Here is a 15,009-nt window from a genome sequence, read left to right as displayed (position 1 = left end):
GCAGGTACCAAACCGCTGAGCCACCCGGGGCTGCCCTGATAAACTGATTTTTAAGACATTGGTATATAATGCTCAGTTTCACAAAATAAGGGTAAGTTTTTCTACTTTCAGGTGAAAAGTGGAAGTGGGGAAGAAATTCCAAGAGCTCATTTCAATAAACCACATTAGCAGTAATTGTAATAAAATACTTAACTTTTATCAGAGACTTATCACATGCCACACACTGTGCTAAAAACTTGACAGCCACTGTCTCATTTAACGCCCATAGTGATCTGGAGCAATTGATATTTGTCAGCCTCAGGAAACAAGTTTAGGGAGGACACTAAGTACCCAATTTCCTGACTAGGCAAAAAACTGGAAGAGGGAGATTCACATGCAGTTCCCGTGCAGGTGGAGCCCATGAGCCCATGGTCTCCACCAGTCTGCACTCCTGACTTGCCAGCATCCTCTCCAGCAGCACTGACAGGCAGTGCCCTGGCCAACCCCCCAGCATATGGCCCACTAGACAGAAGTACAAAGTGTTTTTTTAAAAATGACACGGGAAACCCTAAATGAAGTAAACTGACACCTCTTCCCATTACCTCAGTCTTGGAATCAAATTTATATTTAATATGAAATATACTCTAGCATCCATTTAAAGGATTCTCAGGGGATCCCTGGGTGGCACAGTTGGTTGAGCTTCTGACTCTCAGTTTCGGCTGGGGTCGTGGGATCAGGCCCTGCGTCAGGTTCCACACTTGGCTGGGAGTCTGCTTGGGATTCTCTTTCTCCCGCTGCCCTTCATCCCCACACTTCCTCACTTTCTCTCTCTCTCTCTCTCTCTCTCTCTCAAATAAAGTCTTTTCAAAAAAAAGGATTCTCACTTAAGTCTTCAGTGAGGGAAACTTACTAAAACTGATCTTGTGATCTGGCTTATTTTTTGCTCTATGACTGCCTGGTCTCTTAGTTTTTTGTTCTGTTTTGCCTTTTCCCTTCACTAATGATACCCTAGCTTAGAGACTTATTTATACATAAATACTGATTTTTAACTTTCTTGCAAACACTAAAGCTGTGAGCTTTAAGCTCAGCTCTAAGGACATACCTTTTCCAAAATCAGGCTCTGGAGTTTTCTTTCCTTCAGTTGTCTTCTACCATTGTTTCAAAGTAAGAGGAACACCTGACTGAATCAGAAGGCAAGATATAGGGCAGCCCTGGTGGCCCAGCGGTTTTAGCACTGCCTTCAGCCCAAGGCATGATTCTGGAGACCTGGGATCAAGTCCCATGTCAGGCTCCCTGCATGGAGCCTGCTTCTCCCTCTGCCTGTGTCTCTGCCTCTGCATGTGTGTGTGTGTGTCTCATGAATAAATAAATAAAATCTTTTAAAAAAAATAAAAGAAAGAAAGAAGGTGAGATATATTAGACATTGAGCACCAGTGCTGCTTTCGCATCTGACCCCAGAATGGGGGAAGTTCGTATGCTTCATTAACAGTCCCCATTATTTAGGGGAATACAGCTAAGGTGAAAAGGGGAAGCATCCAGAGGAATAGCTGATAAAAATGAAATACTACTTAACTCCTTCTAAATCATCAAACTTTTTCCCTAAAGAACTCTCACTTGTCTCCTTTAATCCACGGTATGCTTCCATACATTTCAACAGCTCTCCTTTGTGAAAATGTCTTTGCAATATTTGAGCAGCCAGAAATGGAGTTAGCTTAGTAATGGACCAATTTAAAGCAACGTCAGCACATCCTACTTGGTGATTGCCCCAGTTCCACTTCTGCCTGTGGTTACTGACAGATTATCTGTAGATTTACAGCTATGAATACAGAGAACAGAGAGTAACATTAAAATGTCAAGACTGAGGTAAATTCTCCATTAGTCGCCACTGTCCATTTCTGTCAACCTCCACAGTGGTATTAAAGTTTAGCCATCTCTTCACACTGACATTTTGAGGTGGTTGTAACACTAACAGTGAAAACAAACACATCATAACTGGATAATCCCACTATTTCATGACTGCTTTTTTTAAGTTAAACAGAACATTTGTGCTATAAGAATCAAAGAAGCAAAAAAAAAAAAAAAAAAAAAAAAAAAAGAATCAAAGAAGCATGACCTAAAAATTGAACTTTAATTCCAAATATTCCTATAGCCAGTAAGAACTTTAAATCTATGCATGGCCCCTTCATTAAAAAGTTCAGAAATATGACTTTAAAGTTTCAGAGAAAGAATGATCTAAAAGTCCTTGCCTATTTACTAACTGAGAAATCTACCCTGCAGTGTTCTCAGCCCTCTCTGATAAGCAAGAAGCAGGGACTTTACAGCCCACCAAATGGCTAAGGGAGGAATTCCCACCCCAGAGCTCCAAACCTGCTCTGGCCTGCCATTAACAAACAGGGTGGGTAACAGGCTGAGTTAGAACACCACTCAAGAAAATCTCAGCAAGGCTTCCGACATCGCTATTTGCCCCTCCTCCTCTGCCCATGCCCAAAACAAACAAAATGACTCTCAGATTAATCCCTTTTATTTCAAATTAAAGCAATTTTTTTTTATTTTTTATTTTTGGCCTTCACAGTTAGTGTTGAGGTCTAAGAATTCTCCTAAAATTAGTGGTAAGAATTACTTAGAATTAAATTAAACATAGAAGACAGTGGAGGAGAACAGGCCAAACACACAATAAAGCAGAACAGACACATGCTCTTCATTAAGAGGAATCAAGATAGCATGTTTCTTTTAAATAACTGGTTCGGTGATGATTTTAATGCAATCACTAAAATAAGACATAGGGAGGAGCACCCGGGAGGCTCAGTCAATGTTAAGTGTCTGACTCTTGGTTTCAGCTCAGGTCATCATCTCAAAGTTGTGAGATCAAGATCGAGCCCCACAAAGGGCTCCATGTTCAGCAGGGAGCCTGCTTGTCCCTCTCCCTCAGGGCCCCCTGTCCCTCCCTGCTCCTTTTGCAATGTGCATGTGCATGCTCATGCTTCCTCTCCCTCTCCCCTTCCCTCCCTCAAATCAATCCATCCATCCACCCATCCTTTAAAATAAGACATAAGGCCTTCTGGCCTTACTTGGTTCTCTCTCACCATCCAATCCAAAGCAGGAAAATGAGTGTCTATGTATCTATGTTGACTTTTGACTTTTTAAAATGGTGCCAACTCGTTGGCATTTGGCCAGCTTCCTCTAACTTCTCCACTGGCACCACTCCTAGTGTCATGCCCCAGTCCCTAGAAGGCTCTCCTATGTTTCTCACACTAAGCAAAAGAAAAAAAAAGTGAAACCTCATTCATGGTGATGCACCATCACCTACTAAAGTTTGCAAGGCAAAAGCACAAGTTTGCTGCTGACTTCCTTCACTGATAAAGGAACTATATTCGGTGACAAAGGAAGAATGAGGGCCCTCTCTCCATGGTTATTTAGAGATTACCTATAGATTGACAGCTATAACTACAGCAAATGGAGAATAATATTAAGGTGCCAAGATGAAGGTAAATTCTCCAAGTTAGGTCTAGCAATGCTTTTCCCCTAATTGTCTCCCTGACCCACTCCCCAATTTTCCTTCCCCAGCCAACTATTGCTCTGCGGTGCCAGAGATGGTGTCCTGAGTGATTATAAAAATGAAGAAGAAAAAAGCAGCAGAGAAGAAAAAGGTAAAAGGAAAAGGAAGGAGGGGGAAATCATAAGAGTAAAGACGAGGGCTTTCTCCTTTATCCTTGGAGTACCAATTTCATAAATAAGCATTAGTGATGGAGAGGCAAGGAGAGATCCGGAGTTGGGGGGAGAGGAAATAACTACTAAAAGTATCCAAAAACCACTTGAAACTAAAATCTTGGAAATGGTTATAATCCACCTTTCAGACAAACTCACTATTTTTTATTACAAGAAAGTAGAAAAACATTCAAGACAGCCTTCTTTGAAATCGAAACAAATGGAATTTCACTTAGATTATCTTTTCATGAGCTGATGAGGATACCACACACATGCACATGCATGCACACAACACTACGTGTAGTGTTATTACCTAAAAAAAACGCTACTACTTTCCCAACCTTACAACCTTAGACCTGTGTTGAAGTTTACTGTCATAATTAAAGAGTTTAAAATTTACTTACATGTGCATAGATTTATTTATACTTGGAGTTGTTTTCAAAAAGAATTTGAGGGACGCCTGGTTGGCTCAGTGGTTAAGTGTCTGCCTTTGGCCCAGGGCATGATCTTGGAGTCCCAGGATCGAGTCCCATATTAGGCTCCCTGCATGGGGCCTGCTTCTCCCTCTGCCTGTCTCTCCCTCTCTTTGTGTGTGTGTGTGTGTCTCTCATGAATAAATAAATAAAATCTTTAAAAAAATAATAATAATTTGAAGCAACTACTATTCAGAGTCCGGCCCTGTGCTCTTCAACATGGCAGCTGCCAGCCACATTGGGCTCCTGGTCCACCTTCTATGGAGATGGCAAGTGCTGACTGAATGCAATGAGAAGTGTGTGTAAAACGCCAATCAGATTTCAAGTACTTGTGTAAAATATCTAATTAGTAATTTTTTACTGATCATGTGTTGGAATAATATCTTATATATACTGACTTAATTAAATATATTATTAACTTTTTTAAAAGATTCTATTTATTTATTCATGAGAGAGACAGAGACACAGGCAAAGGGAGAAGCAGGCTCCCTGCGGGGAGCCTGATGTGGGACTCAATCCCAGACACCAGGACCATGCCCTGAGCCAAAGCCAGACGCTCAACCGCTAAGCCACCCAGGCTTCCCAATATGTTACTAAAATTAATTTTACCAGGTTTTTTTTTTTTTAAGTAACTATTTAAAAATTCAAAATAACACATGTGGCTTACACCTGCAACTCCCACTACATTTCAATTGGACAGGACTGGTCTAGAACAGAGTTGGTACCCGAAGAAATGACAGCAAGGAGATTATACACCTAAATAGCAAAATCCCCTGTCCATCTCAGTGAAGGCCTTTATTTCATCCCTGCCTTGTCCCACATCGCCAATCTCTTCCTTCATAGAGCGCTTAGCACATAACAACATAAATATTTCTTTAATGGAGTTGAATGAAAACAACAAAGATCCAAGATTAAAATGCAATACCCAAAAGTGGCTTCTTAAACGTTAAGAAATTTCATTGGCTGCTTAGGACACTGAGCCGATGGTTAATATCCAGGTTTCAAAAGTAAATCAAAAAACTAACTCCTTGTTACCTGCAATATTTTTGATACAGAAAACTATACTCTTTTACAAAATGAAAGCCACTAGGAGACAAGGCTACCATTTAGTATGCGGCTCACTTCACGCCTTCAGACGGTGGGGGTGAAAGGACAGATAGGGCAGAATTTTTTCCTTTGCTTGACTCTACACTCGGTATTTTCCATTTCAACCCACTGAATCTCTGACCTCTGAGATAAACCACCTGTGCTGAGGGAAGATGCAGGGAGGCTCTCATTAAGCTGTAGCATATAGAAATTGTGACAGAAGAAACACCTAACAGTCTTCACTGAACAACAAGAAGCCGCTGAGAGCACCAGATCACCCAGCAAAGTCAAGGGCAGTCAAGGACGGATGGCTTGCTGTAACCAAAGGGTATCATGAAGAAATAACCAGCAAGCCACCAGCACATGGGGAAAGAGGCGACTCCCCTGACTTCCTCCCTTCCCTCTGTGAGAATGGTGGGACAGCCTGTTCCATCAAGGTCTTAGCTATGGGTGTCTGTTCTCTGAACGTGGTACACTTAGAAGAGCCCCTGAATGACACTTAGGTTGAAGCTGGGTTCTCCCCATCTCTATCAGATATCTGTGGGGGTATGAAAGTGTAAGTATGTCATGTCAAAAGTAATATTCATAGAGATACATGTATTCTCTATTAAAAAGGCCCCTTTCTCTACTTCTGATCACAATTTGCATAAGTGAGGCTTGAGATGCATGGCCACATTTTCCATAAAGTTTATTTAGTAGTTGCCAATTACCCTGCTCATGTCTGGAATTCTGTATTTACTGGGTGAACTGAAAGAATTTCAGTAGAATATTCACTCTACTTGAAACTTAACAGGAAAAGGTTTTCCCAGAAGAGCTGTTTTTTAAAGATATTTATAAGATGTCATGGAAAGACAGAGAACTGCAAAAGTTACAACCACTGATTCTTCTAGGTGTTTTTCCTTTTTTTTTTTTTTTTAAATCTCCTGGGGAAAAATTAGGACACCAAAATTATTACCCATCACCTCAATCTTAGAGTCCCTTAATTTTTTCTGCTTCTGTTTCCTTCATCATGATGGTCTTTCAGGCCCAAGTTAATGAAAAGGGTACAAATATATTCAAAATATACTTATTCTAAGGATACAACACTGTAGATTCTAAATTCCACCAAAAGTTACCCCCACCCCAGAACAAAATCTGTAAACGGAGATACCTGTGTCTTGTGTAGTAGAACTTATTCAGAAACTCAGGGATTTGCCTATGACTTGACAGACAATCTATTTAACCAGTCTTTTTTAGATAAGCTCTTCAAATGAACAAAACGATGTTTTAGGTGGTTCTCACCCACAGCCACCGTGCACTGATCAACATTCCATTCTCTGCTGTGCTTCCCACTCCTTGGGTGCTGCACAGCAACCCAATGGTGCTGTGTTCCCGCCAAAAACATCCCAGTGCACCCCGTGGACACAGAACCTGCCCACAAGGAGACCACACAGCTTCCTCTCTCATACCCCAGCCTCTACACCTCTCAACAACACTGAAGTTCATTCGGGGGGCATGGGGCTCTGGTCTTTGGACTCAATTCCTCAGCCTTAAACTCCTCTCTCTCCCCCTTTCACCCAACCTCCTCTCAACCTGGGCAGATCCTTCACACCTCAGTGAAGCCATCTCTTCCCCTGGCTCAAACTCAGAGACCCCAACTTCACCCCTACAAGAGTGGATTGGAAGCTATTTCCAAACCACACAGTGCTTATTCCTGGGCTGTGCTTTCCTTGGCAGATGCATGCCTGCACCATACACCCCCGACTCCCCACCCCCCGCCGCCCCAAACAAGCTGTCTCTAGCTCTCCCAAAGAGTAGTATTATTGGGAGCCTCGGTATCTGGTAACTGTTCCCTAAAAGCATGAAAACAAAGGCAAACAATTCCAACAATAGTTAATATTGAAGTAAGTGCTTTAAGTTATTTTTTAAACTTTGCAACAAGCAATTCTGAGCATTGGCCCAATGATAACATAATGTTTTGGAGTCCTTACCATGTATCTGACACCATGTTAAATGTTAAAAGATATTATTGGTAATTTTGCTATGCCTCTAACCAGGGAGGTAAACTCTCATTTTATTTATTTTTTAAATTTTATTTATTTATTTTACACAGAGAGAGAGCAAGAGAGCAAGCAGAGGGATGAGGAGAGAAAGAGAATCTGAAGCAAACTCTGCACTGTGCACAGAGTCCAACACAGGGCTCAATCTCAGGACCCTGAGATCATGTTCTGAACCAAAGTTAAGAGTTGGATGCTCAACCGAGTCACCCAGGCACCCCAGTCTACCTTCATTTTAGAGAGAAAAAAAATTGAGGCCCTGAGCTTAAGTCACCTGGTCAAGGTCACAGGGCCAGCAGTTGGTGGTGTTTCCACTCAAAAGCTGCAAACTCCAAAGCCTGCACACTTCCCCTTCATGCTGGTGGCTCTGAAAGTGGGACTGGGGCCCTGGGCTCTATGAGATGTAATCTGTCTCTCTCGCTCTCATTCTCTCTAAGCATATGTGGACTTTTCCAAAGAGTCCCTGCAGGCTGTATGCGGTGGCAAATGTTAGAATCCAACATTTCAAAAAATGTAAAACGATGTCTTTTTTTTTTTTTTTTGGTTCTGGAAAATAGTTATTTTTTATTTTAAAATGCTACTGATGTTAACACACAATAGTTTATTATTTTTAAATTTATTTATTCATTTGTTTTTAACTAATCTCTACAGTCACGTGGGACTTGAACTCACGTCCCCATGATCAAGAGTTTGCACACTCTTGCTACTTATCCACCTCGGTTTATTATTTTTAAATGATCAACAAATAAATATTTCAAACTGTCCTCAGTTTAAATTTCTAAGACAATAAATTTCAACATATAAACCCATGTAAACGAAAGATCTTTGGAGTCCTCAATAATTTTTAAGCATGTAAATGGGTCTGAAATGAAAAGGATCAGGAATCAATGTCCTTCCTTATCAGCTATTTAAAAGAAATACAGGATCTTTTTCTTCCCCTGTAAACTTCATCAAATAATCAGGATAGTCTGGACCTAACGCCAAAGAATGTGCCCACACTCCACAATGAACACTGTGGTCCAATGAACTCTGGCCTTTCTAACATTTTCCTTTGTTGACTCTTCAATAAAAAGTTAAAACCTCTTTAAAAAAAAAAAAACTCTTTAAAGATAACTATGTGTGTTATATAATTTGGAAAATATCTGTTTAGAGCCCACGAGACATTTAAAAAGCTTCACATACTTTTAAAAAGTGACTCAAGATAAAACCAACAAGCCTATATGATTGTGATAACTCAGCAAATCACATCAATATTTCAACCCGATCGGGCAGTTTCCCTGCTACACAGCACGGTTTTGAACCACCATTCTATCATATATGAAATGCAAAATAATTTTAGTAGTTCTAAAGCAAAACATAATTAGATAGATATATTTCCTAGAGTGAGTCATTCACAGGGAGAGAGAGGTTTTTAGGATTATGTGATAGCATTTTGAATTACTCACATCATTATCCTCATCACACCTGTCAACATGGGCTAAAGAAGGGGAAATATTTGCACAAATCAAATTTAATGCTTCATAACTAAGGCTATAATCATATTTCACCTGTTCCTTAAAAATAAAAAAGTAATTTTACATTGTATTTACATGTGAAATGATGTAATGATAAAGCAAGGTCTGTATCACAGGAGATGAGCACTACAGCCTGAAGAACTAACAGGAGTACACACCACGGACCGCCACTATACTAGGCACTAGATATATGTTAAGTTCAACGCCTTTTGCAATAGGGTACTTACTATCTTTCCTATTTTACTGACGAACAATCTGAGGGTCAGAGAGGTTAACTTGTCTGAGGTCGCCAAGCTAGTTAAGAGTAGCAGAGCTGAAATTCGACTTTTTTTTTTTTTTTTGACTGTAGTCTATGCTCTTCCCAAGATTTTACACCTCCCTAGTATTATTTTCAGAAGTGAGTGCTTCAAAATCTGAAGAGGATGCAAAGTTATGCAGAAGGAAAAAGGCAAATGCCACGAACAAAAAATGTTAAGGGCAACGAAACTTAAATAAAAACACTTCAAATGTACGTGTTTACAGTTCTAAGTCTGTCTATAAAGGCGGACTCAAGAAGGTGACCTAGAGGCAGGGGAACTGCACGTCAGGTCCCCTAGAGTCTAGCACATATGCAACCCTCCAGTGTACAGTGACTCCAATGCCACACACTTGTAGTCATCCTCTGAAATGGCTATTGAGATGTTTTAAGCTCTTGAAACTAGGGAAAGGGTGATGAGAGCAACGATTCTCACCCAGAGAGTACATTACAACCACAGGGTAGCTCCTTCAAATGGGTGCTTGCATTTAGCAAAGTGAGAAGATGCCAGAACGAGGAGAAGTCAGAATTGCTGCTCTGGAAAGGTCCCTGGGCCAATAAGATCCTTTCCAAGAAGCAAGTAAAGAGTAATTCTTGGAAACCAAGTCACACTCATTTCTGCCCTCAAGGCCCCCCAGCCTGAATGGCTCAGGGACAGCACTTTCCGGGGCACCTGGCCTGGAGATTGATATAAGAGAAAACAAATACACAGGGTTTGATGCCATTCATTCCTCTGCACTCCTCTTCCCCCAGGCCCTCTGTTCCCAGCCTCCTGTCAGGCTAAGCTCTCTCACCTCCCCCTTCCCTTGGTCTGGGAACCACTGGGCTCCAAAGCCCTTTCCCATGGGCTGCAGGTCGAGCTTCAGCTCCCAGAGGAGACAGGGAACAGCTCTCTCCCGGACAGCTCCCACTGACCTTGGGACTCCTGCTGAGAATATCCAAGTGTGCCAGACCTCGGAGGACAGCTTCCCCAAAACCTCCACATGTCCTTGTGTCCTGGGTCCCCGAGAGACTTTCTTGATCCCCACTTTCCTGCTCCCACCATGGCTGAGTCTTCTGAGTCTCTGTTCTAAATGCCTCTCCACCTGGGCTACCCCAACACAGATTTATTTCCTGACCAAACCTTTCTACTTTCACATTGCTTTAATCCCTCCTTGTTTCTACTCCCCAATCCTTGGTCCAAACTGTCCTTACAGGCCTGGACCACAGGCTCACAGTTCAACTTCTGGTCTCCCAGCCATGCTGTGGACTGTCTAATCAACATCCCAAGCTCCCCACAGAAGCCTGTCTACATTCCTTAAAAGAAAATACAAGACCTCCACCAACTGGCCTGCCCTGCAGCAAGCTCAAGGTCCCATACCCCATTTACTAAGTCATCCCCAAACCAGAAATGCTGTCCTCAGTTCACTTTTCCTGGCTAACTCCTAGGCAAGAGCCAAGCACCCACATTCCCAGGTATTTCCTGTCTTTGGACACCTGTTGCATAAGCACGTGTGGTCTTCCACTGTGCTTTTCTTTCCACATGTTGGTCATGTTTTCCCATAAGTTCATTAAGAATAGCTCTAAAATCACCTCCTGTGCCATCCGAACTCAAGTTGCAATCATGGTGGAAGATCCATACCTATTTTTGAACAGCACTCAGAATTATCTGTACATATATTCATTTATTTTTCCTGGACCTACGGCACAAACACCAATGTTTATAATGGAAAGACATCTTTGTGAATACAAGAGCTTTGAAACTTACATGTCCGCTTACAAACTCGTTAGGATAACAAAAATCCCAGCTTATAGAAAGGTAGACTCCTGCAGCGGTGCCGGGTACCCAAATCTCTTAGAGACCAAACATTTTCTGCAGATTAACGTTGACTCTGATTTTCTACACTGCAATTTAAGTTCACACTAGCATTCAACATCTGGTAAAATAAGTATTACAGAAGAACACATTGTGAAGCTTCCCAAGGAAAAAAAAATTATAATTTTCTAAAAGAGGTAAGAGGAACTGCCACAAACAGAAAATGTTGCTGAAAACCAAGTTTCACTGTATTTTTAAACCAGAGAGAGAAGAGAGATAGAGAAAGAAGAGGAGCCCAATGTCCATGTCCCTGTTGGCAGTGACAGCTCTTGCAGGCAAGCAGGGACCCAGGTTTAGTTACCCGTGACACATCCACAACACTGAGCATGATGCCTGGGGTAGAAGAATTCAAGGCTTTTTGAATACGTGAATAAATGCAGAAGCCAATAAGTGAAAGAAGAATAGAGGGGGAAAAATGAGATTCCAGGGCAGCGTACAATATAAAAATCAAGGAACTCATAACGAAAAAGCTCTGCATGAAACTCAAAGGAAAAACCTCTTTAAGTTTACCGTGTTGCACTTTGCACTGCAAGGCAGGCCGGATTCGGGTTCCCTTACCTGAGGCACAGGCACTTTCTGCGGGGTGTTCTGGGGTGATGGGTGGAGCTGTGCCCAAGGCTGGTGATGCGGGTGTGGGGGCGAAGACTGGTGGTGCAAGCCTGGGTGGGGCTGCATCGGAGGGCAGGTCGGCAACTGCTGGAAAGACGGCTGCTGGCCAGGATGCTGTTGGCCAGGAAGCAGTCGCTCCTGGATTGCTTGGGGATCTGCAAGGCCAACACCGGGACAACCATTTGGTCTCATGTGCCCGGCCAACTCCCTCGGTGCTGAGGACATGCCCATGAACGGACGAGACTGCTGCATGTTTCTGGGGCCCATATTCCTCTGTCCGATTCCCATGGCACCGGGGGGCTGGTGAGACGGCTGAGGGTGGGGCATATTTGGATAACTGCCAACTTCCATGGGTATCCCAGCACTTCCAGGCCTGACCTGCGGAGGAGGAGTACCTGCCGGGTTACTCATTGCTTTCATGGGTGACATGGGAGGTGGAGAGGCGTAAGTTCCCTGAGGCTGTGAAGGATGCATAGTTTGTGTGTTCATTTGGTTAAGTGAGCCGCTGGGGTGGATGGGCTGCTGGTGCATTAGTCCTTGACCACTGTTTGACGGGAATCCTACAGCATTGGGATATCTTGGTACGGACTGACTCATTGGAGGATTATTTGTAAGGCCTAAATTTTGATTCATCCCTGTATTGTTAACTAATCCCTGATTTAGGTTACTGTAAGGATATCGAGAATACTGCCCTGAGTTGTTCATAGTAGGTGAGGGGACTGTCTGGCTCCGAGAGCTAAAGTTAAGGGTCTGTGGCCGAACAGCCCCTTGCTGAGGAGGATTAGGGGAGAATCTGGGACTGTGGGCCACGGATTCTCCATGGAGAGCAGTAGGGGGGTGGTGGTGGAACTGTGGCACCGAGTGACGCAGGGAAGGTGCCATGCTGGGACTCTGTTGGGGCACGTGGGACAAGTGGCCAGGGCCTGAAGTGGCGATGAAAGGACTTCCCTGATTGAGGCCCTCTTGGCCCGGGGAAAACTGGCTCATCCTCTGCTGTGGCTGACCATGCTGCTGCATGGAAAAATCCCCACGTGCCATGTAGCTGCCCATCTGCTGCATGTGCTGAGGGTGGCCCTGTGCAGGAGGCCCCGATGGAGTGGGCTGGGGCGGCTGTGGCTGTGGCTGCTGCTGGTAGGGGGCCCGTATCTGGTCTGGCACCTGCACAGCCCGGGGGCCCCACATGGAGCCACTGTCCACGAATGACTGCCCGTGCCTTTCATTCTGCATGCCAGGGTAGACTCCCATCTGACTGCCGCCACTGCCACCATGGGGGACCTGAGGGACGGGGGGGCCGTGATACTGCGAGTGGGGAGACGCAAGCCCGTTCCCAGGGGCGCTGCTCATCATTCTATTCGGCTGATCCATCAGATGCATCTTTTGCTGTTCGTACTGATTATAGTGATCAAAATGGGTCAACTTTGTTTGATTTTGATTAGTGGAGGGATGATGAAGGGATGGCTGCAAGGAGGCGAAGCCCTGGTCTATCGGCATCTGCTGACCCATGGGGTTCACTGGATTTTCTGGGTAACCACATTCTCCGAGGCCTTCAAGGCCTTCGCTGAAAATATTCCCATCCTCGCCAAAAAGACTCATCATTCCTGGATCTGCCATCTTCTTCCAACGCGCGGCTCCTCCAAACCACAGCTCAGGAGCTTGTCTGTGCTTCACCTCACTGAGGTGTTTGTCCTCAAAGCCTATAATCCTTGACTAATCTTCTTCACGTCATTCCATATTTCTTTAATTCTCTTGGACCCTGCAGTGTCAGGCAAAGTCTGGATATAGGTCCTAGAAGAGAGCGGGAGGTGGGGGGAGGGGGGAGGGAGGGAGGAAGAAAACAAAGAATTAGGAACGAATGATAAGAAACTGCCAGTATTTTACGCATTCGAATTTGGTTTCCATCAACAATACTAATCTAGCCCGCTCGCTGAGCTGTATTTTATAAATCTAGTTCACTTTAAGAGAAACTCATTAGCTTCTACCAGAAGCATTATTATGATCGGTTACTTAGAAAGCAAGCAAAACACTAACCTTAACCTTAAATTAATCCATTCACTACACTTCCTAGCGCTCCATTCTTGGATGGAACAGAACAAAAGAACACAACATGAAGCAGCAGCAGCTGCCACAGCAGGCAAGCAGATGTATGAATATAGCCAAGCAGCCCATCTGCTGAACTAAAGCCCTGGAAATGCTCTGGTTACCAACAGCCCGCCCTTAACCTTATTCCCCTGAGCAGTGTAATCAGATGAGCAGCCGCGGCACCGGGGGCTGTGAAAAGCTCAACTTAGTTAAATTGACTAGAGGATTATACAAATACCAAAATCAGGCATTTCGTACAAATTAGATATTTACGGCCTGCATACAACTATGTAACGGCCACAGAGGCGTCCAACAAGAAAGTGCCCACAACGGTGTTCGAACAAGGGAGAGTCCGTAAGGATGGTGGAAAGCAAGGTCATGAACAGTATAATAGGTTCATAATTCCATTATGTTTCATGGCAGTATATAGGACTCAGAAAGAGACCAGAATAAAAGCTTTCATTCTCCAAGAGGGTGGATTTCACCCATGGCTTTGGGCCCACCGCGCCCCCAGACCACGCTGCCGGCCGACAGATCACAGGTCATGATTTGCCGGCACATACCAGGCCCTGGTGATGCACCCAGAGTGTGACCACTCAGAGAAACTCTGGACGGGTGGCTAGACGCTGGACGATGACCATTCTCGTCAGAAGAAACCGAAAACTTCCCCCAAACTGGTCAAAACTGAAAATTACTTTTTTTTTTTTTAAGATTTTATTCATTTATTCATAGACACACAGAGAGAGGCAGAGACACAGGCAGAGGGAGAAGCAGGCTCCATGCAGGGAGCCCGACGTGGGACTCGATCCCCAGGTCTCCAGGATCATACCCCAGGCTGCAGGCGGCGCCAAACTGCTGCGCCACTGGGGCTGCCCTGAAAATTACTTTAATGGAATAAAGCTCCAAATATCCATGCAGGCCTTCGCCCTTGCCTTTGCCTCTTCTGGGACAAGACAGGATGAGAGCCGGTAGGGAGAAAAGCACATCTGTCAGCATCCTGTGTTTATAGCACAAGGTATATACTACTTACTGCTGGGCATTTTGTTCAAACAGTTTCTAACAGATTCTGCACGTCCGATTAAAATCACCAGTTTAAAGAATGCTTCACCAATCAAAACCGGAAAGTGTTTTTGTCGAATGCTAATTAAATCAACAACCTAATAAAGAACTAATTCACATAGGAAAAATGTCCGAAATCTTAAACATCTTTGGAATTTAACTCATTTTTTTCCTCTTTCATGAGCACATGAAGTATTGTGTGACACCACCCAACTGGAAAAGAGCAGTATCTTGAAGAATTTCAAAAGTGATGTTATAAACAGGCTCAGTCATAAATACTGACGCACTTCTCCACCAGCATGGGAACGAACAATGGGCA

At 43.7% G+C, this 15,009-nt stretch overlaps 1 protein-coding gene across 4 annotated transcripts in view; it reads right to left on the bottom strand.

The window, feature by feature from the left end:
* Positions 1-15,009, bottom strand: part of CHD7 (chromodomain helicase DNA binding protein 7) — a 191,545-nt gene that overhangs the window by 114,615 nt on the left and 61,921 nt on the right. For 2 of the 4 annotated variants that reach the window (XM_038579376.1, XM_038579377.1), the window contains exon 2: positions 11,502-13,337. In XM_038579376.1, coding sequence (XP_038435304.1) covers positions 11,502-13,163 — 1,662 coding nt within the window. In that variant the 5' untranslated portion in view covers positions 13,164-13,337. Of the gene's footprint in view, positions 1-11,501; positions 13,338-15,009 lie in introns of those variants that run through there. The other 2 variants (XM_038579378.1, XM_038579379.1) reach the window with 1 other exon arrangement.

This window comes from Canis lupus, chromosome 29, assembly GCF_011100685.1.
Source record: "Canis lupus familiaris isolate Mischka breed German Shepherd chromosome 29, alternate assembly UU_Cfam_GSD_1.0, whole genome shotgun sequence".
Taxonomy (NCBI): domain Eukaryota; kingdom Metazoa; phylum Chordata; class Mammalia; order Carnivora; family Canidae; genus Canis; species Canis lupus.
Note: the sequence above shows the minus strand (reverse complement) of the source record. Positions and strands in the feature narration are given on the sequence as shown.